This window comes from Salvelinus namaycush, chromosome 26, assembly GCF_016432855.1.
Source record: "Salvelinus namaycush isolate Seneca chromosome 26, SaNama_1.0, whole genome shotgun sequence".
Classification (NCBI taxonomy): domain Eukaryota; kingdom Metazoa; phylum Chordata; class Actinopteri; order Salmoniformes; family Salmonidae; genus Salvelinus; species Salvelinus namaycush.
In genome coordinates, this window is record NC_052332.1 from 22901418 (window position 1) to 22928735 (window position 27318).

Genomic DNA, 27318 nt, shown 5'->3' on the forward strand with positions numbered 1-27318 from the left:
TGAATATTCAAAACAATTTACTTTTCTCGTGAGGTCACTTCATGTTAACACAGCTTTCTGCACTTAGATATTCTTGAACATAACATTATAGCATCTGAAAAGGTTAACAACTTCAGAACATGAATCCCAGTTACACATCTATTTTTTTGCCAAATATAAACACATTGGGTAACTGGTTGTGGACCACTGACAAAGAAGTGTGTGTGGAGGTGGTTCAAAACACATTTAGGAATAAAACTAGCTCTCGATTTGTTATAATGCTGTCTTCGATCTGTTATAATGACACATAGCCAAGTCAAGTGGTGAGGTCCTGAAGGTCAGTGCAATCTCTCATGGCTAAAGAGGGAGGAAATACATGTAATGACCACATTGCCAACTAGTAATGGTATTTCATATAAATAATCAAATGGACATAGCAAAAGAACAGGTCAAGGCTCAGTAAAATTAAACCATAGTTTGTTTGGTGCATTGTAAAATGAGAAATGGGACTATCCAAGAGTGAGCTGTTATTTTGTCAGATTTTCTTAAACACTGTGCAAATTCTATTTCTGGAGTCACGTTGTGTGTAACCTGTGGTTATCTGATGATAAAGATGGGGCCTGTTGTACCTCGTGTTGCTGTTGTGGTTGCTGTGGTTTCCCTGAGTCTCTCCCACAGCTGCAGCAGCTGGCCTCCAGCCTGGGGCTCCAACTCCTACACCAGGAAGCAGAGAGGGTGGAGAAGTGAGGAAGGAGAGTGAGATGAGATGAAAACCAAATTAGTTACATTTCAGTCATAGAAATATACAGACCATAGATGGAAATGAGCTATTTAGCAATATATTGGTTGTGCATCCTCCCCGACAAATAAACCAGTCATCTCACTTGATGTCTTGCAGGGCATTTTAGTGGGTGTGTTTTGTCAAGATGGTTTAATGAGTCTTCAACTATTGAATCTTGTTTGTGACAATATTGTTCTCTGATAGCGGGATCATCTTGAACCCACATCTTAACAGTAGTCTGAGGTCATTCTGACCATTTTAGCTGTGTAACATATCCGTTTGTTCATTTGATTATATTGGTTTTATATTGGTCCTAGTCTTTGGAAATGTTGTGACTGTATTGATGTTAGTCAGGTAACCCACCTGTCCGTCTCTGCTGATCTGCACCTTCTTGTTGTCATTCCAGGGGTTGAGCAGCTGCTGAGTACACTGGAAGGGCAGGCTCTCCTTCCTGGTCCACTCCACACTGAAGACCCCCCCCAGCCCTGTGGAGCCCCAGTCCTGACAGCGCTCCTGTCCAATGACAGACGTCATCCGTGCATAGCCCTGAGGCACGAAAATTACATGTTACAGCCTGCCATTCTCCATTTCCTCTCACTTACACACACACACACACACACACCTGGAAGTGTCCGGAGCCCTGCACAGAGAAGACCAGGAAGACCAGGCTGCTCTCCAGGAAGGCTCTGTTGAGTTTGAGCTCGTTGCTGGGCGTGGTGGACCAGATGCCTTTCTGCTGGGAGATGTCAATGTTCCTCAGGTTGCTGCTCTTCATGATGAAGTAACGCACCGGTGCAACGCCTGGCCTCGGGGACGGAGACTTGGAGCACTGAGGGAGACATTGAGTTGAGAAACTATGATATATTTAGATTTACACACTGGGATAAAGGACTTTAACCATTGCTGGAGACAAACCTGTAGTAATAATGATATTGGTTATTTTTGTACCTTTCCTGATGAGGTGGGGGAGGGGCTGGGACAGGGGCTGGGGAAGCCGAGTGAAGCCGATTCAGGAGACTTGGGGGTGGAGGAGTGGTCTTCTGTGGGGCGCCTGGAGCCCTTGTCCCTGCTGCCATGGGGGGCTTTGGGGTGCAGGAGGGCCGAGGCAGGGGAGAGTCTGGAGGACCTGGAGGAAGAGGGGAGGGGTGGATGGTCTGAGGGGTTAGAGGACTGGCCTGGAACTGGACATAAATCAGGTTTACAAAAATGTAATTAACAGGTTGATACAGCCTTCGCTAACCTATAAGGCAGGGGTAGGCAACTAGATTCAGCCACGGGCGGATTCTTGTTGGAGCAGATGGTCGGGAAGCCAGAACATAATTATAATAATTTGTACACTGCAAATTGACTACAACTAAGGCCAAAGAGATTGTTATTTTCATTGATTGTACAATAATTTATTGTACAATCATTTCATACCTTGATTACATTGAGACACGATCGCGTCTTTTTTAAACATTTATTCGTGGGAATACTAGGGAACAGATTCCTAAATTAAACAACTTTTTTGCTGAATTCCTTGTGATTTCTTTTTTTGCCGCCCCCCTCCTCCCAAAACAATATATATATATATCTTGCAGGCCAGTTTTGGTCTGCGGGCTGCCTGTTGCCGACCCTTGCTATAAGGCATTGTACTGTAAATACTGAGATAAAACATTTGATCATAGTTGGTCCATTTCCCATACTGACACATCTAAACCCCTCTCCTCACCTGTCTGTGGCTGTGTGTGAGGGGGCGGGGATGAGGGGTTCGTCAGGGAGCTCTGGGATGTCAGGGCTGGCTGTGGGGCCGGAGGTTCTCCTGCTGTTGGCGTTCCTCCAGGAGGAGGTCTGGGGGGGCTCCTCAGAGGACATGGGCCGGGGCCTCTGGCCAATCCCTGTGGGCTGCTGCAGCCCTGCAGTCTGATCCTCAGCCCCCAGCACCTGGAGACAGGATGAGGATGGATGGGTCAGTGACAGGGACAGCTAACAGGCTTGACAGCGAACAGGCTTACAGGCCCATTTACTGTGGTATTTACAGCATTTCTTTCATAATTTAAGCCAGAGTGTAGAACTGACCGACACCAGGGCCCGTATGGTGGCCTCATCCAGCTGGGACCAGGGCTTGGAGGGGGAGCGGATCCTCCTCAGGAACAAACCGTGCCACTTCTGCCTCAGCTGGAACACCAGACCCACCATCTGACAGACAGAAGGATGGGAGGGAGGAAAGTAGTGAGGGAGGAGAGAGTGGGTTATACAGCTGAGAATATAATGAACACTAAATGCAAACTGCAGTTTAAATGAAATGCCAAGTTGTATTGCTTGAAGGGCACGTTGAGTATATTAGCAATGCAAAATAACCAACCTTGATCCTCACCTCTTTGTCCAGTTTGAAGTTGAGCCACTCGTCGATCTTCATCTGAGCCAGGTTGGCTGTGGAGCGATCCTCAATCTCACTGTCACTGCTCTCATTCACCACGTCATCTACAGCAGGCACATAGGAGGTTAAGTTTCGTTGTTTACAGAATACACATCATCTAGTGACCATACAGGCAGAGAGTGATATCTACAAGTAGGGCTGGGCGTTACAGCCAAAATATAATATCACAACATTTTTCTCATGTTTGACAGTATTCAACAGTATTTTATGCTTCTGAATAAAAGTTCTAAATATATTAAAGAGTAGTGCTTGACCCTAGGATGGCAACACATGGATTCTTAGTGGTTTTAAAGGCTTTCTCCAATGATTATTTTATGGACAAAACTGACAGAAAAGTAGTCCAATATGGAGAACTTTCATTTATTTAGCGCTGGATCAACCTATCATTATAGACAATATTGTAAAAATCCACAGGTATTCACGATATACCACCCAACCCTATCTACAAGTCTCTTTGGAGCAGTCATGACACATTGGTTTCCTTACCTTGCATGCTTTGGTTTAGTTTCTCTGGCACTGTTTCCACATGCTAATGTTTTTACATTTGTGGCACAAATCCCATTCAAGTCATGGGACCGCTATTAGCATTTCTCGCACATCATGTCCATCATCATCCGAAAGTACCTAAAATTGATTGTGAAGCTCAACAAAGTCACTTATAGATGTTTTCAACATGATGCGTGAAAAATGCTAAAATCGGTCCCCTTACTTAAAACCTCTACGGGATCGGTGTCCCCCCTGCAGGTCGGTTGAGTTAATTAAGTAGGCCATTGTGAATAGCATGAGGTTGTAAGTAACACATTTTTCCCCCAGGACATAGACATATCTGATATGGGCAGAACGCTTAAATTCTTGTTAATCTACCTACACTGCCCAATTTACAGTAGCTATTACAGTGAAAGAATGCCATGCTATTGTTTAAGGAGAGTGCACAATTATGAACTTGAAAATGTATAAATAAACCAAATGGGCACATTTGGGCAGTCTTGATACAACATTTTGAACAGATATGCAATGGTTCATTGGATTAGTGTAAAACTTCGCACACACTGCTGCCATCTAGTGGCCAAAATCTAAATTGCGCCTGGGCTGGAATAATACATTATGGCCTTTCTCTTGTATTTCAAAGATGATACCAAACGCATGTTTTTTTCTTTGTATTATCTTTTACCAGATCTAATGTGTTATATTATCCTACACTAATTTCACATTTCCACAGACTTCAAAGTGTTTCCTTTCAAATGGTATCAAGAATATGCATATCCTTGCTTCAGGGTTTGAGCTACAGGCAGTTAGATTTGGGTATGTCATTTTTCGCAATTTATTTAAAAAAAAGGGTCAGATCCTTAAGAGGTTTTTGGGATTTCACATTAGCATGTGAAAACAGTGCCAGGGAAACTAAACCAAAGCATGGATTACTGTCATACCTTGTCCATAGACCGCTTACAGGGTAAGGAAAGCAATATATAATTTTGCAATATGGATAAACTATCCCTTTAAGTGTATTACAAATACAGGCAAAACTTGAGTAACTCAATTCTTAAATTTAGTTAAATTAAAATATTATACACAACGTGTAGTAAAGGATGTTTCCTTCAGTTAGATAACCCTACCTTTCTGAACAGCAGGTTCTTGTAGGGCTGTGCTGGGCAGTTTGGCACAGCCCCCGAAGATGGCTATGGTTATGGGGGAGACCACAGAGCAGCAGCGGATGCTGGCTATCCTATGGGCTCGCGTCATCTCGTCATAGATCAACCAATCGGTGGGCAGGGACTGGACGGCTGCCACCTGACCATTGGCTGGGGGGATCTACGAGATGAAGGAACAAGTACAAACATGTTTTTAGTTTGTTGCTTTGAATCAGGGTTGGTTTGGGTTTATAGGGTTTGAGTATATACAGTGGGGCAAAAAAGTATTTAGTCAGCCACCAATTGTGCAAGTTCTCCCACTTAAAAAGATGAGAGAGGCCTGTAATTTTCATCATAGGTACACTTCAACTATGACAGACAAAATGAGAAAAAAAAATCCATAAAATCACATTGTAGGATTTTTAATGAATTTATTTGCAAATTATGGTGGAAAATAAGTATTTGGTCAATAACATAAGTTTCTCAATACTTTGTTATATACCCTTTGTTGGCAATGACAGAGGTCAAACGTTTTCTGTAAGTCTTCACAAGGTTTTCACACACTGTTGCTGGTATTTTGGCCCATTCCTCCATGCAGATCTCCTCTAGAGCAGTGATGTTTTGGGGCTGTTGCTGGGCAACACGGACTTTCAACTCCCTCCAAAGATTTTCTATGGGGTTGAGATCTGGAGACAGGCTAGGCCACTCCAGGACCTTGAAATGCTTCTTACGAAGCCACTCCTTCGTTGCCCGGGCGGTGTGTTTGGGATCATTGTCATGCTGAAAGACCCAGCCACGTTTCATCTTCAATGCCCTTGCTGATGGAAGGAGGTTTTCACTCAAAATCTCACGATACATGGACCCATTCATTCTTTCCTTTACACGGATCAGGCGTCCTGGTCCCTTTGAAGAAAAACAGCCCCAAAGCATGATGTTTCCACCCCCATGCTTCACAGTAGGTATGGTGTTCTTTGGATGCAACTCAGCATTCTTTGTCCTCCAAACACGACGAGTTGAGTTTTTACCAAAAAGTTCTATTTTGGTTTCATCTGACCATATGACATTCTCCCAATCTTCTTCTGGATCATCCAAATGCTCTCTAGCAAACTTCAGACGGGCCTGGACATGTACTGGCTTAAGCAGGGGGACACGTCTGGCACTGCTGGATTTGAGTCCCTGGCGGCGTAGTGTGTTACTGATGGTAGGCTTTGTTACTTTGGTCCCAGCTCTCTGTAGGTCATTCACTAGGTCCCCCCGTATGATTCTGGGATTTTTGCTCACCGTTCTTGTGATCATTTTGACCCCACGGGTGAGATCTTGCGTGGAGCCCCAGATCGAGGGAGATTATCAGTGGTCTTGTATGTCTTCCATTTCCTAATAATTGCTCCCACAGTTGATTTCTTCAAACCAAGCTGCTTACCTATTGCAGATTCAGTCTTCCCAGCCTGGTGCAGGTCTACAATTTTGTTTCTGGTGTCCTTTGACAGCTCTTTGGTCTTGGCCATAGTGGAGTTTGGAGTGTGACTGTTTGAGGTTGTGGACAGGTGTCTTTTATACTGATAACAAGTTCAAACAGGTGCCATTAATACAGGTAACGAGTGGAGGACAGAGGATCCTCTTAAAGTAGAAGTTACAGGTCTGTGAGAGGCAGAAATATTGCTTGTTTGTAGGTGACCAAATACTTACTTTCCACCATAATTTGCAAATAAATTCATAAAAAATCCTACAATGTGATTTTCTGGATTTTTTTCCTTCTCATTTTGTCTGTCATAGTTGAAGTGTACCTATGATGAAAATTACAGGCCTCTCTCATCTTTTTAAGTGGGAGAACCTGCACAATTGGTGGCTGACTAAAAAACTTTTTTGCCCCACTGTATGGTTTGGACTAAATGTAAGCATACAGTAAAAAAAAAGATGAAGACAGGAAGCACCTACTGTATTTAAGAAAACTGCACTAAACAGGGTTCACTGAAGAAGACCCTTTGCTCCACTAGGAGTTAAATAAGAAGTCAGTCAAGTAAGTGAAGAGAGGATGTGCGCTAGCTACCTTCTTGTGGGGCTGTGGCTGGCTGAGGATGGAGGTGGGGTGGAAGCGGACCCTCTTCTCCTTGGCCCCAGACAGAGAACAGCTCTCACGGTCCACATGGATCAGGTTGGGGTACATTCCGGCCACCAGGGCTGCCTTCACCACTGACCAGTTCTCAGAGTTCAGGTTCACGTCACGGATGTCCCCGCCGCCCCGTGCCCGCACAAAGCCTGGTGGTGGAATACACAATGGAAAATATTCCTCTTTCTGAAAAATGTTCTGTGAGGGTGCTGTCCTTCGAGGGAGCCGTGGTGATGCTGTGTGTGAGAGAGTGTAAGGGGGAGGTGGGAGGGACAAAGAAAATTCCACAGGATATGAGTCGCAGTGGTGCTGTGTGTGGGGGTGGGGGCACAGGACATGGTGGGCACCAAGACATGTGGATGACTCACAAGGCTATTCATTTCACAGAGGGTCAGTTGGAGGTTGTGTGGGCTTCAGGAAAGCATTAGTCTTTATCCAACACCACTTACAGTCAAATTAATACATTCAGTATACAAACAACCTTGGTCCACCATGCTCCACCTGAGCCCTTAGAACCACTGTATTACTGAGAAGGAGAGCATACAACAAGATAGATAAGGCTGACCTATGGCTCGGAGCTGTCCTAGCAGCTGGGTCCTCATCCCTATGATGATCTCCATGGTAGCCTGGGACAGGAAGTTCTTCTCACAGAAGGACCTTTCCCAGCCATCGGTGCGGGCCTTCTGCCAAGCCTACAACACAGCAGGAGAGATGTAATTAGGAACATGTCGCTTGGACAGTGTTTTTTTCATTACGATTTGGGCAGTCAAATCAAGCTAATAACAAATGAAACATTTAGCTCTAAACATCTCAACAGCAATTTGACAGAGTTTTTTCATTAAACCCCAAATTCCCACCGTTACCTGGAAGGCTCGGAGCAGGGCCATATGGTCGCTGAAGGTCCCTGCAGTAAAGCGCTTCCGGCACAGCATGGATGCCCTCTTCTGGGAGGCCTGGGAGGGCAGCACAAAGGGGTCGCGATGGGCCAGCGTGCAGGCGATGGTCAAGATGGGGTCTAGGCACTTCAGCACCACGGCACACAGCACCATCTTGCCCAGGTGGGGCTCCACAGGCAGGTCAGCCAGGTGGTAGCCCAGCTCCGTCAGGTCCTCCCACGGGTCCATGGCATCTATGGTCTATGGATTGGGGATCAATTTAATGGTTAGTGTTGTGTTCTATCTATGGTCATTATGTAGAGTCACAGTGCCAAGAACTGATGCCCTCCATCTCAATAACAAAAATAGTCAATGATAAAGGACAGAAGATAAAATATTATTCAGGTCATGATTGGTTCAAAACAAAAAATATATTTTACCTTGAGCATCTGCACCGCGTTTTTTACAATGAGGATGGGAGGTGGTTCAGGTGCTTTGGACAGGAATTCAGCGATGGAACAGGTGATTGGGGCCAACAGCTTGGTGTGGAGACAGAGTTCCTGAAAGAGAGAGAAATGGGAGGAGTTAACTACCACAATCAACACTGCCTTATGAGTGTGTGAGGGGTATGCTTGCATGCAAGGGTTTATAATAACTTTATCTGTATAAAGTATGCTTCATACATTCTGCTTGAAGTGTGTGTACCTGCAGGGGCATCCTCAGTAGCTGGGGCACCTGGTACTCCAGCATGTTGTTAAAGCGGAGATGACTGAAGAGGTGGAAGCAGATCCCTGGTCGGCAACGTCCAGCTCTGTCAAACACAGGAATCATTCATAAGAGGGCTTAAGACATTATGAGGCTTCATAATAGATGATACTCCCTTATGATATGTCTATAGAGTGCCTCTGTGGTAGGGCTCAGATGTACACTGTGCCTCACCTGCCCTTCCTCTGCAGAGAGCTGGCCTTGGAGATCCACACCATCTTCAACATGGTCACATGGTTCAGGGCATCAAAGGACTTCTGTGATAGTGAAACAAATCACGTATCAGATTTGCTATTCTGCCACGGAGGCGTGCCGTACTCTGCCACGGAGGCGTGCCGTACTCTGCCACGGAGGCGTGCCGTACTCTGCCACGGAGGCGTGCCGTACTCTGCCACGGAGGCGTGCCGTACTCTGCCACGGAGGCGTGCCGACGTAAGCCACGGAGGCGTGCCGACGTAAGCCACGGAGGCGTGCCGACGTAAGCCACGGAGGCGTGCAGTACTCTGCCACGGAGGCGTGCAGTACTCTGCCACGGAGGCGTGCCGACGTAAGCCACGGAGGCGTGCCGTACTCTGCCACGGAGGCGTGCCGACGTAAGCCACGGAGGCGTGCCGTACTCTGCCACGGAGGCGTGCCGACGTAAGCCACGGAGGCGTGCCGTACTCTGCCACGGAGGCGTGCCGACGTAAGCCACGGAGGCGTGCCGTACTCTGCCACGGAGGCGTGCCGTACTCTGCCACGGAGGCGTGCCGTACTCTGCCACGGAGGCGTGCCGTACTCTGCCACGGAGGCGTGCCGTACTCTGCCACGGAGGCGTGCCGTACTCTGCCACGGAGGCGTGCCGTACTCTGCCACGGAGGCGTGCCGTACTCTGCCACGGAGGCGTGCCGTACTCTGCCACGGAGGCGTGCCGTACTCTGCCACGGAGGCGTGCCGACGTAAGCCACGGAGGCGTGCCGACGTAAGCCACGGAGGCGTGCCGACGTAAGCCACGGAGGCGTGCCGACGTAAGCCACGGAGGCGTGCCGACGTAAGCCACTCCTCAGTAAAAGGCACATGACAGCCCGCTTGGAGTTTGCCAAAAGGCACCTAAAAAACTGTCAGACTGATGAATCCAAGATTGAACTCCTTGGTCTGAATGCCAAGCCTCACCTCTGGAGGAAATCTGGCACCATGCGGTGGGGATGTTTTTCAGTGGCAGGGACTGGGAGACTAGTCAGGATCGAGAGAAGATGAATGGAGCAAAGTACAGAGAGAGATCCTTGATGAAAACCTGCTCCAGAGCGCTCAGGACCTCAGACTGGTGTGAAGGTTCACTGTCCAACAGGACAATGACCTTTAAGCACACAGCCAAGACAACGCAGGAGTGGCTTCGGGATCTGAATGTCCTTGAGTGGCCCAGCCAGAGCCCGGACTTAAACCCGATCGAAAAGAATGGGAGAATGGGAGATACAGGTGTGCCATCTTGTAGAGTCATACCCAAGAAGAATCGAGGCTGTAATCGCTGCCAAAGGTGCTTCAACAAAGTACTGAGTAAAAGGTCTGAATACCGATGTAAACGGGATATTTCCATTTTTTTTATACATCTAAAATCCGTTTTTTGCTTTGTCATTATGGGGTATTGTGTGTAAATTGATGAGGGAAAAAATAAATAATATACATTTTAGAATAAGGCTGTAACCTAACAAAATGTGGAAAAAGTCAAGGGGCCTGAATACTTCCCGAAGGCATTGTATATACACCACCAGCACACAATGATGAGACCGGAGCTTCGAGTCACTTATTGTTGTGCAGCATGCCCCAGGTAATCTAATTACAGTATGGAATTCAACTAAAATGTTTGCCAGCTAGATTTCTTATAACTATTAAGTTAAACTGTCTCAAATGTGATAAACGTACTGCAGTTGGGCATTTGGTTTGCTAGTTGGCCCGGGTGATGTACTGGGCCATACGCACTACCCTCTGTAGTGCCTTGCGGTCGGAGGCCAAGAAGTTGCCATACCAGGCAGTGATGCAACCCGTCAGGATGCTCTAGATGGTGCAACAGTAGAATCTTTTGAGGATCTGAGGACCCATGCCAAATCGGGGGAATAGGTTTTGTCGTGCCCGCTTCACAACTGTCTTGGTGTGCTTGGACCATGTCAGTTTGTTGGCGATGTGGACGCCAAGGAACTTGAAGCTCTCAACCTGTTCCACTACAGCCCCGTCGATGAGAACGGGGACGTACTCGCTCCTACTTTTCCTGTAGTCCACAATCATCTCTTTTGTCTTGATCACGTTGAGGGAGAGGTTGTTGTCCTTGAACCACACGTTCAGTTCTCTGACCTCCTCCCTATAGGCTGTCTCCCCTCCAAACCTAGCCATTCAGCCCCTACCCAGAGAGTCATGCGCTGTCGCAATCTTCGCTGTCCCACTACTCTCTCCTCATCAATCCTATCATCTCTCCCTTCTGCTAAATACATCTCGCTCTTGTCCTTCCCTCCTCTTTACCTTCTGTTCCACTGTATCCGCTGCTAAAGCCACTTTATATCACTCAAAATGTCAAGCTTCTGCCTCTAACCCCAGGAAACTCTTTTCCAAGTTCTCCTCCCTCGTTATTCCTCCACCCCCTCTCAGCGGAAGACTTTGTCAACCACGGTTGACGACATTCGCTCAGCCTATTGAGTCCGCTGGTCCCACAGAACTACCCTACGCCTTAACCTCTTTCTCCACTCTCTCTCCAGAATAAATCCTGCGACTAGTGAGGTCAGGCCACCCGACAACCTGCCCGTTTGACCCCATCCCCTCCTCCAGACCATCTCTGGAGACCTTCTCCCATTCCTCATCAACTCATCCCTGACGACTGGCTGCGTCCTCTCGGACTTCAAAATGGCCAATCGCTCCCCTCTTCAAGAGAGCAACCCTCGAGCCCTCTAAAATCAAACTACAGACTCCCTTTTTTTTCTTTCCAAAACACATTCGCTATCAGAACAATTTTCTTGACCCTAACCAGTCAGGCTTCAAGACTGGTGACTCAACCGAGACTACTCTTCTCTGTGTCACGGAGGCTCGCCGCACTGCCAAAGCTGACTGTCTCTCCTCTGTCCCATCCTCCTAGATCTATCCGCTGTCTTCGACACCGTGAACCATCCAATCCTCTTCGCCATCCATCTCAGGGCGTCTAAAGGCTCTGCACACTTTTGGATTGTATCCTACCTAGCAGGCCGCTCCTACCAGGTGACGTGGAGAGGATGTATCTGCACCACATACTCTCACTACTGGTGTCCCCCAGGGCTCGGTTCTAGGCCCTCTCCTCTTCATACACCAAGTCAATCGGTTCCGTCCTGTCCTCACATGGTCTCTCTCCAAACTCTTCTCTTTCCTGGCACTCCAATGGTGGAACCAGCTTCCCCCTGAAACTAGGACAGCAGAGTCTCTGCCCATCTTTGGAAAACATCTGAAACCATACCTCTTCAAAAGAGCATCTTAAATAATGCCACCCCCCCCTCGCAAAAATTTACTTACTAGGACTGTGATATGTGGTTGGCCCATCTAGCTATCTTAAGATGAAAGCACTAACTAAGTCACTCTGGATATGAGTGTCTGCTAAATGACAAATGTCAATGTAAAATGTGTGCAGTAGACTTGTTTTCACACCTCTTTTACTTTTCCTGCGTCAATGACAAATACGACATCGTTGACAGTGATACTTGTCTCTGCGATGTTAGTGGAGAGAATCTGAGGAAGAGAGGAAAATACTTAATTTCTGAACAAGAAGCTGGGGTTGAATGGCATTTTGGTTTACAGGGGCAATCAGCAGTTGCAACAAAAAAAATGTATACATAAATTATTGATATTTACCATTGATTCTTTGAGAATATAACTTATGCGCTTGAGCTTAGTTCAAGTCTCGTACCCCATCAGAACCCAAAATATAAGCTTGTTTTACTGTGTTTGTAAACAAACACTATATAGCTTCAAAACATGATTAAAACTACAATTTTGATATCATAACTATGAATTTGAGAGTGGTTACATTTCTCTCGCCCCATCCCTCAGTTTTTTACAGAAACAGGGGCGGGGGATACGCTTTGTTATTGTTTCTACTGCTGACTGTCGCTTTAAGGAACACTTTGGACCCAAGTGGTCAAACTGATCTTTGGTGTGTTAGCCAGCACAGTAGACGTAAAAATACACTCACTATTTTCCGGACTCCAGCTGGAGTGTTCCTCAGCACTTTCTTCTGATCCGAGGTCTGCATGTTGGAGTGGAGTGTAAAGACCTGGTACCTATGGAGAAACAACACACATATCTGAGGTTCTAGATGTGGTTCAAACAGGACAAATAAACAAAAAAATCTCTTCATTGTCTCCTCCAAATAATCCATATTTCTTGTATAAATAGGTCTATTTGGCCATTTTTGTAAATCTAGTGAGGTTTACTAATCTGACTTGCAAATGCGTTGGGTGTAAATCAACATTTGGGTTGCATAAGCAGGAACATGGAGTAACAGCATGGGGAAAAAAAACAAAAAACAGATTGATGTACAGAATAATTGACATAAATAGACAAGAGCTATGTTGAAATACCGATGGCCCAATTATGAACTATGTTGAGAGTGACACATTGCTCTTGCCAGCCATTTAACTGACGGTACCTTTGAGAGTGGTCTGTGAATCTTTTATCGTCGTACAGGATACGGTCCCTCAGACCCACTATCTCATCGTATCCAGGGAGGAAGATCAAAACCGCACCTGACATGGATAATATTTAAATTAAACTTGTCATTCTATACAAGCAAGGAAAATTGGCACTGACACTTTGTATCAAACATTTTGAAAAGTAAAAAAATACAAGACATCCAGTAGTGACTAGACAAGAGAATCTCTCACCGTCTTCTGAGCTGGTGCAAATGTTGTGCAGCAGGTGCATGATGAGGTCCAGGTCCACCCTCTCATCGTCAAAGCTGTGGTGGTATTCCTTGAGCAGCTCCTGGTCCTCCGGGCTCATCTCTGTGGTGGCAGCCTGCACCAGGGACCACTCGTCCAGCTTCCCCGCCTCCAGGGATGAGCTACCAAGGAAATGAGGCTTTCTGTTATCATCCTCCACAAACAATGCCTGGGTTTCCATGTGGTCATTCATAATAATGATAAATGGTGCTCTTACAGGTAGGATTCTAGTAGGTCCACCACTTCTGCCTGCTGGAAGTGCTTGGCCCAGTCCAGCGCAGTCCTGAAACAAACCAAATACTGATCAAGATTTAAGACTTAGTAATTGTTTATAGAGTAACTAAAAATAGGATGTATTTATACAGTTATTTAATAAACCCGTACCAGCCATTGGAGGCCTTGATTCTGACGCTGGCTCCCATACTCAAAAGCTGCTCAATATGACTGAGGAAGCCTCGACCTGCTGCCACCATGAGTGGAGTGGCGCTCGTTTCACTGTGCATGTAGTCCACTGAGGAGCAGAAGGGGAGGAGGACATATCTGGCTGATAAGTATTGAAAATATTACTCTCAAAAATATAGATTTTTGATAACATTGGTGTCATTATTTTTTACACAAATAAGACACTATATGAACAAAAGCATGTGGACAACCCTTCAAATCAGTTGCTGACAGGTGTATAAAATCAAGCACAAAGCCATGCAATCTCCACAGACAAACATTGTCAGTAGAATGGGATTACTGAGGAGCTCAGTGACTTTCAACGTAGCATTGTCATAGGATGCCACTTTTCCAACAAGTCAATTCGTCAAATTTTCCCAGTCAACTGTAAGTACTGTTATTGCGAAGTGGAAACGTCTAGGAGCAACAACGGCTCAGCCGTGAAGTGGTAGGCCACACAAACTCACAGAACGGGAACGCCGAGTGCTGAAGCACTTAAAAATCGTCTGTCCTCTTTTGCAACACTCACTACTGAGTTCTAAACTGCCTCTGGAAGCAATGTCGGCACAAGAACTGTTCGTCAGGAGCTTCATGAAATGGGTTTCCATGGCCAAGCAGCCACACGCAAGCCTAAGATCACCAAGCACAATGCCAAGCGTTGGCTGGTGTAAAGCTCGCCCGCCATTGGACTCTGGAGCAGTGGAAACGTGTTCTCTAGAGTGATGAATCACGCTTCACCAATCTGGGTTTGGCGGATGCCAGGAGAACGCTACCAACTGTAAAGTTTGGTGGTGGAGGAATAATGGTCTGGGGCTGTTTTTCATGGTTCGGGCTAGGTTTCTAAGTTCTAATGAAGGGAAATCTTAATGCTACCAGCATACAATGACATTCTTGATGATAAAACTTTGTGGCCACATTTTGGGAAACAACCTTTCCTGTTTCAGCATGACAATGCCTTCGTGCACAAAGCCAGGTCCATACAGAAATGGTTTGTCGAGATCGGTGAGGAAGAACTTGACTGGCCTGCACAGAGCCCTGACCACATTCCCATCGAACTCCTTGGGATGAATTGGAACGCCGACTAATGCTCGTTGCTGAATGGAAGCAAGTCCCAAAGCAATGTTCCAACATCTAGTGGAAAGCCTTCCCAGAAGAGTGGAGGCTGTTGTAGCAGCAAAATGCCAACGATTTTGGAATGAGATGTTCGACAAGCCGGTGTCCACATACTTTTGGTAATGTAGTGTAGATACAAGAATAAACTGTGGCACAAAATTAAAGATGCACACAAAATCCAGCTTACCGCTGACGTTCTCACTCAGGATGAGATTGAAGAGCTGGACGAAGGCGTCAGCGTCCTGGTTGAGGAAGATGTCTGAGATGCAGGCATCCATCTCCTTCAGCAGCCACGGGTCCAATGATGCCACATCTTTCTCATTCTGGAACAAGACATCTTGTATCAAACTAATAGCAAACCCAGTGCCACTTTTAGTAAGAACCAGCAAATATACCCTCTGTGACGTTGGTGAAGTAAAGAGTGAATAATCAGAAAATAAGTAGTGGTATCACTTTGATGCATCCTGAGTAAATACTGAAAATAACTGAAGCAACTGGGAGAAAATAACATCAAAATCATTAAGGATGTAATGATTCACCAATAAACATTTGAACCGGGGACCAATCCCGAAGATATGAGTGCATCGGTCTGCGGTACCCCTAACAGATCCAAAATGTAGCATACATCGGTCAGGAAATCGATTTAAACGTTACGAATCGCTGGTTCACTAAATTTATTTTCTCAAAATTACTTTCTTTCTACCTTCCAAAAATACCTCATCTTTTGTGACAACTGGGTTCTCTACTATAGTGTAAATGCAAGCATGTAATTGTGTTGACAGTCATTGATCTACAAGTCATTTAATAATTTTGAATGCTTAACAACCCGAGGCAATATCAGTTGTGTGCAGCTTTGCGCGTTGACCAAGGAGAGGTAGGCTTTGCTGACCAGACCGCTTGCGTGCCTGTGCCATTGCGCGCATGTTGATTTTGTCCACCCACACCAGACGCGATCAGGACACGCAGGTTGAAATATCAAAACAAACTCTGAACCAGTTATATTAATTTGGGGACAGGTTGAAAAGCATTAAACATTTCTGGCAATTTAGCTAGCTAGCTTGCTGTTGCTAGCTAAATTTGTCCTGGGATATAAACATCAGCTTGTTATTTTACCTGAAATGCACAAGGTCCTCTACTCTGACAATTAATCCACAGATAAAAGGGTAAAAGTTTGTTTCTATAATCTGTCCTCCTTGAGGCTTCTTATTCTTCTTTGAACTTTATATGGCAGTTGGCAACCAACTTTAAAAAGCATTACCACTACCAGCTGAACTGGAGTGTGGACCTCAGTTCATCTTTCAAATCACCCACGTGGGTATATGCTCCTAAAAACAAATGAGGAGATAGGAGAGGCGGGACTTGCAGCACCTGGCTACGCAGACGCTCGTTGACGCGAGTGAGCAGTGTGGGTGCAATGATTGAATAACATGTGTACATTTATTTTGCGACACGAGCAGCATGTTATTCCTTATCTGGCACATCTGCGAGTCACCTTGGTAAAATGGCTTGCGCAATATTATGCTTTATTAGTTGAGTGACAACGAATGTAATTTTCTAGGTTATTTTTAGCAGATGGGCTATACATTTTATCTGGCAATACATGATCAGGGCTTACATTCAAATGTATTTTGATTGTTCAGGTTAACCAACAGCAATAGTTGGTAAGTAGTTTTATTTGAAATCTTCAATACATAGTTATTTTTAGATATACAAGGTAAAGTTGATAATTTCATAACAAGGACAAGAAGAAAGGATAAGACAAACTCACTCACTCTGTCATGGCTAGAAGGGATACAACTTTAGTCAAATGAAATCATAAAAGTATAATTTTTTGGGGCATTTTAGCTAACCCTAACCCTTTTTCTAACCTTAACATAATTATCCTAACCTGCTGCGTATGTTCTCCTAACCCGCAAAGAAAAGTCAAATTTGACAAATGTATCACATCTAGCCAAAACGAGCTCACTCCTGAGTCGTCAAAACCCCTCAAACTCAACTCTGGACCTCAAAGCTTCAACTTGGATAATAGCTTTAAAGCACACAGTACAGCTGTCTAACAAGCTCAGAGAGGTGCAGCACATGAGCTCCATTCAGCAGCAGATTTTACATTTAGAATGGAAAATGAATGTGTTTACGCAACAAATGTTAGTGCATTGAATTGTAACACATGGATTCGTTCCTCTAATCAAACTGAATAGTTTGAAACTTAAATTTATCGTTCCTGTATCGTATCAGAGCCCATGTATCTAGATACGCATCAAATTGTCTTGAAAGGGAAAGACACACATCTCTAGAAAACATAGATATCGAGAAATGAGAATGGCCCATATCCACTTGTTCTCACCAGCTGGGTGAAAACACTGTCCCCTCCGTCGTCCAGCAGGTCGTTCTCCTGAAGGACACAGGAGGCCGAGGTGGTCTTCTCCCTCTGGGGCTCCTGGCGGAAGCCGCCCTCACGCACCTTACACCACTCTGTCAAAGACGTCTGTTGCTTTTCCTCTGCCAGGGACGACACACACATACACTCATTCATTCTGGGAGACACTGGACATCAAAGTGGAAATCAAAGAAACAATGAACGACCAATGGTTGGTAGTTACCCCTCTGGATCTCCTTTTTGTATTTCCTCATGTCTTTGTTTGAATAGCCTGTTGTCCTCAAGATGTCTTCCAGGAAAAGTTGCTTCACCTCAAATGGTCTTCCTTTGACTAGATAAAAGCATACATTCATAATTTCTCATTTTTATTAATTTCACTTAACAAATCAGTGCTGGCAGGACCAGTCAAGACAAGTACTAGCCCCTTCCATACAGAGGTCTTCCCCTGCAATTACCTGGCTTTTGCAGGTAATGGTTTCACTGGTGAATCCCTGTCCCAATTTCAAATGAATAGATTAAGTGATTCTGTCGTGATTTCTGCACTCTCGTCTCTGTAGGTGGTCTATCCAAACACATTGAGATGACTTACTGTGGATGACAGGACAGGAGCCAAAGTAGCGGAGGAACAGCTCCACGTCCAGGGCAGCACTGGACAGGATGAGCTTCAGATTAGGCATCGTCTGGAGCATGTCCCTCATCTTGGTCAGCAGGAAGTCACTCAGACCATCCCGCTCGTGAACCTCATCCTGATTGGATAAGAGGTTGGAAGTACAGGCAAAAGGATTCCGTCATTGACATGATTTCACGCACCAGACCCAGAGATTTTTTATAATTAACCCAAGATCGACCACCGCCTGTCGTTTCCAATGGGAGCAAATTAATTATAGTGGGTAGAACAAGCAAGGAGGTGGGCAGAGCCAAGCACAAACTAGAGAGATCTTATTAGCGTGTTCTAGCATGCGTTTTCATATTTCTGTTAGGGAACACCTACTCTGTGAAGTGCGTGTGTGCAATAGCTAAATTTGCCCTTGGACTCCTAAACAATATAATTTTTTGAAACTTTGGCAAAGAGTAAAGTCTACAAAACTTTGTCCATTCTGTTCATAACAGATTTTAGTTTTGGAAACAGAAAACTATATTCATCAAAATATTTCATTGATGACAAAATTTGCTTAATGTCGGCCAAAATCCATCTCGCTCCATCTTCACACTGGACTTCCTCATCAGCATATTTGGTGGTGAGAGGAAATGCCAACCAGATGCTTCAGATTTATACATTCGATGAAACATCTGGCCCAATGTTCTATCTGTGGCAGACCTGACAACTTTTAATAATTTTTACGAGTACCACCTCAGCGCAGCGGTGTGCGTGTTACACCCACACTGCTCAAATCGTAGGCATTTTTTTTTTGCCTAATAATGATGTTAATAATGATATGGGTACTTGGTACTACAAGACCATGGTACTTGCCTACGGTGCAGCAAGAGGTACTGCCCCTCCCTACCTTCAGGTTATGCTCAAACCCTACAGCCCAACCTGAGTATTCTGTTCTGCCACCTCTGGTTTCTTGGCCCTCCTACCCCTTTGGGAACGCAGCTCCCGTTCAGCCGAGTCCAAGCTCTTCTCTACCCTGGCACCCCAATGGTGGAACCATTTTGAAAAACCTGTAACTGCAATTGTAGCCAAAACAGAAGTCTTGTATCTGATCGTAAAGAAAATTGAGGTGGTCTGTAAATGATTATAGTTTCAAGTTTTAGTGTCACTTGCACAAATACAGTGAATTTCCTTTCCTACAAGCTCTAAATAATATTTAATAGGTGTCTTTATGTGGATAGAAAATGTAAACTGGCCTCCCGGGTGGCGCAGTGGTCTAAGGCACTGCATCGCAGTGCTAACTGCGCCACCAGAGTCTCTGGGTTCGCGCCCAGGCTCTGTCGCAGCCGGCCGCGACCGGGAGGCCCGTGGGGCGACGCACAATTGGCATAGCGTCGTCCGGGTTAGGGAGGGTTTGGCCGGTAGGGATATCCTTGTCTCATCGCGCTCCAGCGACTCCTGTGGCGGGCCGGGCGCAGTGCGCGCTAACCAAGGGGGCCAGGTACACGGTGTTTCCTCCGACACATTGGTGCGGCTGGCTTCCGGGTTGGAGGCGCGCTGTGTTAAGAAGCAGTGCGGCTTGGTTGGGTTGTGCTTCGGAGGACGCATGGCTTTCGACCTTCGTCTCTCCCGAGCCCGTACGGGAGTTGTAGCGATGAGACAAGATAGTAATTACTAGCGATTGGATACCACAAAAATTGGGGAGAAAATGGGATAAAAAAATAAAATAAATAAAATAAAAAAAATAAAAAAGAAAATGTAAACTGGCTTAATTCTGCTTGGGGAGAAAATGCTTAATTCAATTACTGGATGCAATGTAGTAGTCTAGTTTACTGTAGGCTATTTGGAATATGAAACAACTGGACTAGGCCTATATGAGCTTGTTTCAGATGTCCATTCCTGACCTCATCCATCTAGTCGGGTCTGACTACTCGGCTACCATAAATTCAGCATGCCTTGTTGTCATTGGTAAACTGACTACTATCACATCATTAGCAGCCTACTGTTGACAGACAGCTATATGAAGAGGAGATCAAGAACAGATTTATTAACATAGCCATACTAATCTTTAACAGTCTAACATAACTTTCTGTGGAGGATGGTATTAGCGGAATAGCTGTCTGCCATGTCAGTTTCCATCCACATAGCGAAGTGCACTGAACTACCACAACACGACAAATGTTACCTTGCTCGTCAATGTGCGTGCGGCTACTACGGTTGTGGAGATCAAAGGATGTGCGGGCAAGAAAGTGTCCTCGCTTAATTTACTAAACGATGTAGCTAACTACCTTCAACGAAATGTGCTTAACTAACACTGAAAAAGGGTAGGAAAAAAATGGAGAACGAACTGTTTGCCAAATACATTTTCCAAAATTGTATTTGGCAAACAGTTTGTTCTCCATTTTTTCCTACCCTTTTTCCTCACACAACAGATGCATCAACAGACAAAGAGGAGAGCTGCCATCCAGCTCCAGGGAGGAAAATAAACTCAGCAAAAAAAGAAACATCCCCTTTTCAGTCTTTCAAAGATAATTTGTAAAAATCCAAATAACTTCACAGATCTTCATTGCAAAGGGTTTAAACACTGTTTCCCATGCTTGTTCAATGAACCATAAACAATTAATGAACATGCACTTGTGGAATGGTCGTTAAGATACTAACAGCTTATAGACGGTAGGCAATTAAGATCGCAGTTATGAAAACTTAGGACACTAAAGAGGCCTTTCTACTGACTCTGAAAAACACCAAAAGAAAGATGCCCAGGGTCCCTGCTCATCTGCGTGAACGTGTCTTAGGCATGCTGCAAGTAGGCATGAGGACTGCAGATGTGGCCAGGGCAATAAATTGCAATGTCCGTACTGTGAGATGCCTAAGACAGCACTACAGGGAGACAGGACGGACAGCTGATCGTCCTCGCATTGGCAGACCACGTGTAACAACACCTGCACAGGATCGGTACATCTGAACATCACACCTGCGGGACAGGTACAGGATAGCAACAACAACTGCCCGGGTTACACCAGGAACGCACAATCCCTCCATCAGTGCTCAGACTGTCCGCAATAGGCTGAGAGAAGCTAGACTGAGGGCTTGTAGGCCTGTTGTAAGGCAGGTCCTCACCAGACATCACCGGCAACAACGTCGCCTATGGGCACAAACCCACCGTCGCTGGACCAGACACGACTGGCAAAAAGTGCTCTTCACTGACGAGTCGCGGTTTTGTCTCACCAGTGGTGATGGCCGGATTCGCGTTTATCGTCGAAGGAATGAGCGTTACACCGAGGCCTGTATTCTGGAACGGGATCGATTTGGAGGTGGAGGGTCCGTCATGGTCCGGGGCGGTGTGTCACAGCATCATCGGACTGAGCTTGTTGTCATTGCAGGCAATCTCAACGCTGTGCGTTACAGGGAAGACATCCTCCTCCCTCATGTGGTACCCTTCCTGCAGGCCATCCTGACATGACCCTCCAGCATGACAATGCCACCAGCCATACTGCTCGTTCTGTGCGTGATTTCCTGCAAGACAGGAATGTCAGTGTTCTACCATGGCCAGCGAAGAGCCCGGATCTCAATCCCCTTGAGCACATCTGGGACCTGTTGGATCGGAGGGTGAGGGCTAGGGCCATTCCCCACAGAAATGCCCGGGCACTTGCAGGTGCCTTGGTGGAAGAGTGGGGTAACATCTCACAGTAAGAACTGGCAAATCTGGTGCAGTCCATGAGGAGGAGATGCACTGCAGTACTTAATGCAGCTGGTTGCTACACCAGTTAATGACTGTTACTTTTTATTTTGACCTCCCCTTTGTTCAGGGACACATTATTCCATTTCTGTTAGTCACATGTCTGTGGAACTTGTTCAGTTTATGTCTCAGTTGTTGAATCTTGTTATGTTCATACAAATATTTACACATGTTAAGTTTGCTGAAAATAAACGCAGTTGACAGTGAGAGGACGTTTCTTTTTTTGCTGAGTTTAGTACTACAACTATGGCGGCGGGCCAGAGCGGAGAGCTAGAGATTTCTTCTCCTTGCCCAAGTCATCTGATAGGCTCAGATCCGGGTTGTGTCAAATACCACAATGTGCCAACTAGAAGCTTATTTTTGCCTATTTTTGGGTAGTCTTTCATACCAGTGTACTTTGACCTCAAATTGCGTGCATGGTAGGTAAAATGCATGCAGGTTGACAGGTCTGCATACAGTCAAGGCAGTGAACGATAACAAAAGGGCAACAATAACTTGACCTCACCACAATGACGTGAGTAACAGTGGACATTGTGGTGTCTCCGGCCATCAGTGTTCTCAGCAGGACTCCACTTGTGCAGAAGGTCAGCAGTGTCTTAGGAGAAACTCTAAAGGGTCAACCAGAGTCATTAATTTCCTCACAGTAACTCAGCCAAAGTAGACAGAGTCAGTGCCTCCCTCACTCCAACTCTTTGCTCCTACCTGCTCTCCAGGCGGATCTGGTAGCCAATGGTCTGACCGATGCTCTCCCCTCTCTCCGCAGCAACCCGCTCTGCCACAGCGATGGCTGCCAGACGCCGGGGCTGTGTGCAGAAGATCCGACAGGGGATCCCATTTCGGCTGCAGTCGTCCAGGAGGAACTGTGGGATCTGGAATGGCAAAACACTTCCCATTTAGTTTCTAGATGATCAGGAACTCTATTTACAAATGTAATACCTTATCATACCAATGCAATGCCTTTGTAGGCCATACAGTGCCTTCAGAAAGTATTCACACTCCACTTTTCCCAAATGCTGTTGAGTTACAGCCTGAATTAAAATGTGATTAAATTTCGATTTTGTGTCCACTGACCTACACACAATACCCCATAATGTCAGCAGAATTACATTTTTAGAAAATGTTAAATTAATTACGAACGAAAGGCTGAAATGTCTCGAGTCAATAAGTATCCAATCCCTTTGTTATGGCAAGGTAAGTTAAGCAGTAAAAATGTGCTTAACAAGTCAGAGTGAGTCCATGCAACTTATGTGCAATAGTGTTAAACATTATTTTTGAAAGACTACCTCAACTCTGCACCCCATACATACAGATAACTATAAGGTCCCTCAGTCAAACAGTGAATTTCAAACACATTCAACCACAAAGACCAGAGAGATTTTCCAATGTCTCACAAAGAAGGGCACCTATTGGTAGATGGTTAAAAATAAATACAAAGCAGACATTGAATATCCCTTTGAGCATGGTGAAAATATTAATTGCCTCCCGAGTGGCGTAGTGGTCGAAGACACTGCATCGCAGTGTTAGCTGTGCCACTAGAGATTCTTGGTTTGAGTCCAGGCTCCGTCGCAGCTGGCTGCGACCGGGAGACCCATGGGGAGCCACACAATTGACCCAGCGTCGTTAGGGGAGTGTTTGGCCGGCAGGGATGTCCTTGTCCCATCGCACACTAGTGATTCCTGTGGTGGGCCAGGCACAGTACACGCTGACACGGTCGCCAGGTGTACAGTGTTTCCGCCGACACATTGGTGCGGCTGGCTTCCGTGTTAAGTGGGCATTGTTTCAAGAAGCAGTGTGGCTTGGATGGGTTGTGTTTCGGAGGACGCACGGTTCTCGACCTTCGCCTCTCCAGAGTCCGTATGGGAGTTGCAGCGATGGGACAAGACCATAACTACCAATTGGATACCACGAAATTGGGGAGAAGAGGTAAAATAATATATAAATACTTTTTTTATATTACACTTTGTATGGTGTATCAATACACCCAATCACCACATAGATACAGGCGTCCTTCCTAACTCAGTTGCCGGAGTGGAAGAAAACCGCTCAGGGACTTCACTATGGAGGCCAATGGTGACATTAAAACAGTTACAGAGTTTAATGACTGAGAACAGATCAACAACATTGTAGGTACTCCACAATGCTAACCTAAATGACGGAGTGAAAAGAAGGAAGCCTGTACAGAATACAAATAAATATATATAAATATAAAATATATAAATATATATAATATACACTGGAGTTGCTTACCAAGACAACATTGAATGCTTGAAAATCTCTGACAAGACTTGAAAATGTCTGTCTAGTAATGATCAGCAACCAACTTGACAGAGTATGAAGAATTGTTTAAATAATAAAATGTTCAAATATTGTCTGGTTTGTACTTTCTCATTAAGACTCACAGCTGTAATCGCTGTGAAAGGTGGTTCTAACATGTATTGACTCAGGGCTGTGCCCATTATTCTTTTGAAAATTTTTCAAGCTCTGTCAAATTAGTTGTTGATCATTGCTAGACAACCATTTTCAGGTCTTGCCATAGATTTAAGTCAAAACTCAGCCACTCAGGAACATTCACAAACGTCTTGGTAAGCAACTCCATTGGCCTTGTGTTTTAGGTTATTGTTATTTTGTAAGGTGAATTTATCTTGCAGTGTCTGGTGGAAAGTAGACAACCAGGTTTTCCTCTAAGATTTTGACTGTGTATAACTCCATTCTGTTGTTTTTTTATCCTGAAAAACTCCCCAGTCCTTAACGATTACAAGCATACCCGTAACATGATACAGGAATCACTATGCTTGAAAATATATTGAGTGGTGCTCAGCAATGTGTTGTATTGGATTTGTCCCAAACATAACACTTTGTATTCAGGACAAAAAGTGAACTGCTTTGTTAAATCTTTTTGCTGTATTACTTTAGTGCCTTGTTGCAAACAGGATGCATGTTTTGGAATATTTTTTATTCTGTTCAGGCTTCCTTCTGTCTCAATTAGGTTAGTATTGAGAAGTACCTATAATTTCCTCCGTTTTTTCCTGTCACAGCGTTTAAACTCAGTAAATGTTTAAAGACATTATTGGCCTCATGGTGAAATCCCTGAGCGGTTTCCTTCCTCTCCGGCAATTGAGTTAAGAAGGACGCCTGTATCTTTGTAGTGACTGGGTGTATTGATACACCATCCAAAGTGTAATTAATAACTTCACCATGATCAAAAGAACATTTAATGTCAGTTATAATTATTTTTACCCATCTACCAATAGGTGCCCTTCTTTGCGAGGCACTGAAAAACCTTTGTCTTTGAGGTTGAATCGGTTTGAAATTCACTGCTCGACTGAGGGGACCTTACAGATAATTGTAATCATGTTAAACACTATTATTGCACACAGAATGAGTCCATGCAACTGATGGTGACTTATTAAGCACATTTCTACTCATGAACACATTTTTGCTTACCATAACAAAGAGGTTGAATACTTATTGACTAAAGACATTTCAGCTTTTCATTTGTTATTAATTTGTTTAAAGAAATTCCAAACATAATTCCACTTTAACATTATGAGGTATTGTGTGGAGGCCAGTGACACAAAATCTAAATCAATTTTAAATTCAGACAATAAAATGTTGAAAAAGTCAAGTGGTGTGAATTCTTTATGGCACTTTATGTGGACAGTCTTGTAAAATGTTTCTCCCCCTCACCTGTGTAGTTTTCCCCGAGCCGGTCTCCCCCACCACTAGGACAACACGGTTGTCTTTGATGACCTGGACGATCTCCTCCTGGCGCTCGTACACAGGAAGCGAGCGGCGGAAGAAGTCCAGTTCAGATGGGCCCCTCTTCTGGGGCACCTGTGGAATGCCGTTGTTGAGCCGCCCACTGGTCCTGTTCTTGTCACGGCTGCTCTCTGGTGGAGAAAAAAAAGAGGGGCAGAGGAATGTTAAAACTTTGAATTGTCAACACATTATTTTAACAGATAGATAACTTATTCATTCATCAGTACATTGTTATTAAAAACAAAGGTTGACAAGGTCTCCCATTGACATCAATGCATTATTAACCCTGAAATATAACTGCCACTAACCAGCCTCAATGGCCACAGACAGGCCCCTCTCAGTGCGAGGCAGTAGGTCTGTGCGCTCCTTGTTGGTGATGGGGAACCTCTGCAGCAGGCTCCGCACCGCGTGCTTGGAATTGTGGGAAAGGTTGAAAGTCATGATGGACTGGGCAGTCTCTGAGCCATCCTTCTTTCTGATAGTGAGGGTCCGGCTTGATCCTTTTCTGAAAATTAATGAATTAAGGATTTTAGACACTTTAGTAAACCTGATGGATGCTTTTAGGGAGTTACATTTCCAGTACAATATTGAGGAGGGATACACAAACTTTTCTATTCAAGTACCGCTTTGAAAACAGGAGTATCCATGGTTGACCTAAGACTACGGGCTCTGACACCTGATGTGAAGTTGTATCGCTTACCCTCTGCTTTTAGAGATATATCCAAGGGACTGTGCAAAGCGATGGATGAAGGCTCTCTCAGTACTAGACAGGGAGGAAGGAAACTCCATTTCTGTAAAATCAAAAGAAGTAATGTAGTATACTACATCACATAATCCAAATGTCTCCATGAAGCACCACTTCATCACATGAGTAGAATTAACATTTTATGTTACCTTTTTGCTCACTGTACTGAAACCTCTCAAGGGAGATGTTGACAGCAATCTTAACTTCTTCGTCGATGCGTATGTCTTTCAGCCCTTTGCCCCTGGGCCCCCCACCACCAGAGTGTTTTGATTTGCCCATGGCAGGCTTGGGTGAGGCATTACTAGGACGTGACATGATGCACTGTAGAACACAAGTGTTAATAAGATGTAGCTAGCTAATAAGCAACCAACCTGCAATCTCCCTAGATGACGGTCACATTTTAGTTACTTGGACTAGCTAGCTAGAGACAAAAAGATTGAGCTACTATGCAAGTGGCCAGATGCTGACAAAGATTCACTGTTAGCTACTTCTGACTGACTCTCCTCTACCTAACGTTAGTTATTCATAAATTCGGACATAACTTAGTTAGCTAGCCATAGCTTTCACCAGAGGCTGAGCTTCTGTGACTGACAGTGTGAGCCATGCATTACTTTTAGCAAATCTTTGAGTAAAAATCGAACTAACGACATGTGTTGATTTTGTTAGCCACCTTAGCTAACTCGTTAGTAACTCAGAAACATAGCTAGCTAGCTATTATCTGCAAGCAAAAACTAATGTTAGCTGTCTAGTTACCTAACCCAGTAACGTTACTGGTAGCTAGCTATCGTTAGCCAGGTTGCTAACTAGCTAGCTAGCGGAATTAAGCTCGCTAACGTTAACTAGCTTTAGCATAGCTACAGAGACATAGCAAACGTGTCATTGAACTTTATCCATCCTTGAGTTAATTATACATGCATGTCATAGATACAATGTTTCACATATAGCTAGGTAACGTTTTAACTAGCTAATACCGATGTCAGATCCCGCTCGTGCGCCTCTGTTCGTCTAATCCAGCAGTTTGTAAACGCTGACCGACTTCATGAGATTCAGATAAATCACCACTAGAG

The 27318-nt window shown here is 44.9% G+C and overlaps 1 protein-coding gene across 2 annotated transcripts; it reads right to left on the reverse strand.

Annotated features, from left to right (window-relative positions):
• Positions 1 to 27318, reverse strand: LOC120021264 (3'-5' RNA helicase YTHDC2-like). 2 transcript variants are annotated; one of them, XM_038964937.1, is made up of 32 exons: positions 27223 to 27318; positions 26401 to 26572; positions 26207 to 26297; positions 25815 to 26011; positions 25435 to 25637; positions 22450 to 22616; positions 22253 to 22355; positions 18003 to 18159; positions 17637 to 17744; positions 17381 to 17535; positions 15224 to 15359; positions 13867 to 13993; positions 13700 to 13765; positions 13426 to 13604; positions 13191 to 13287; positions 12735 to 12822; positions 12191 to 12271; positions 8729 to 8811; positions 8495 to 8600; positions 8230 to 8349; positions 7778 to 8050; positions 7480 to 7606; positions 6855 to 7063; positions 4793 to 4988; positions 3117 to 3223; positions 2819 to 2938; positions 2472 to 2683; positions 1709 to 1886; positions 1383 to 1589; positions 1124 to 1306; positions 609 to 693; positions 1 to 336 (listed from the first exon to the last, which is right to left on the reverse strand). In XM_038964937.1, the coding sequence occupies exons 2-32, from the start codon at positions 26564 to 26566 to the stop codon at positions 296 to 298; spliced, it is 4368 nt and encodes a 1455-aa protein (XP_038820865.1). In that variant the 5' UTR covers positions 26567 to 26572; positions 27223 to 27318; the 3' UTR covers positions 1 to 295. The 2 variants fall into 2 exon arrangements, with proteins under 2 accessions (XP_038820865.1, XP_038820866.1); XM_038964938.1 differs by lacking the exon at positions 12191 to 12271.

Coding starts and splice junctions, on each gene's coding strand:
- LOC120021264 (XM_038964937.1), bottom strand. CDS start 26,566: ATGTCACGTCCTAGTAATGCCTCACCCAAGCCTGCCATGGGCAAATCA. Junction 3,224..4,792: donor AGAACCTGCTGTTCAGAAAG/GTAGGGTTATCT, acceptor TGCCTGCTGTAG/ATGACGTGGTGAATGAGAGC. Junction 337..608: donor AACCACAACAGCAACACGAG/GTACAACAGGCC, acceptor CTCCCTCTTTAG/CCATGAGAGATTGCACTGAC.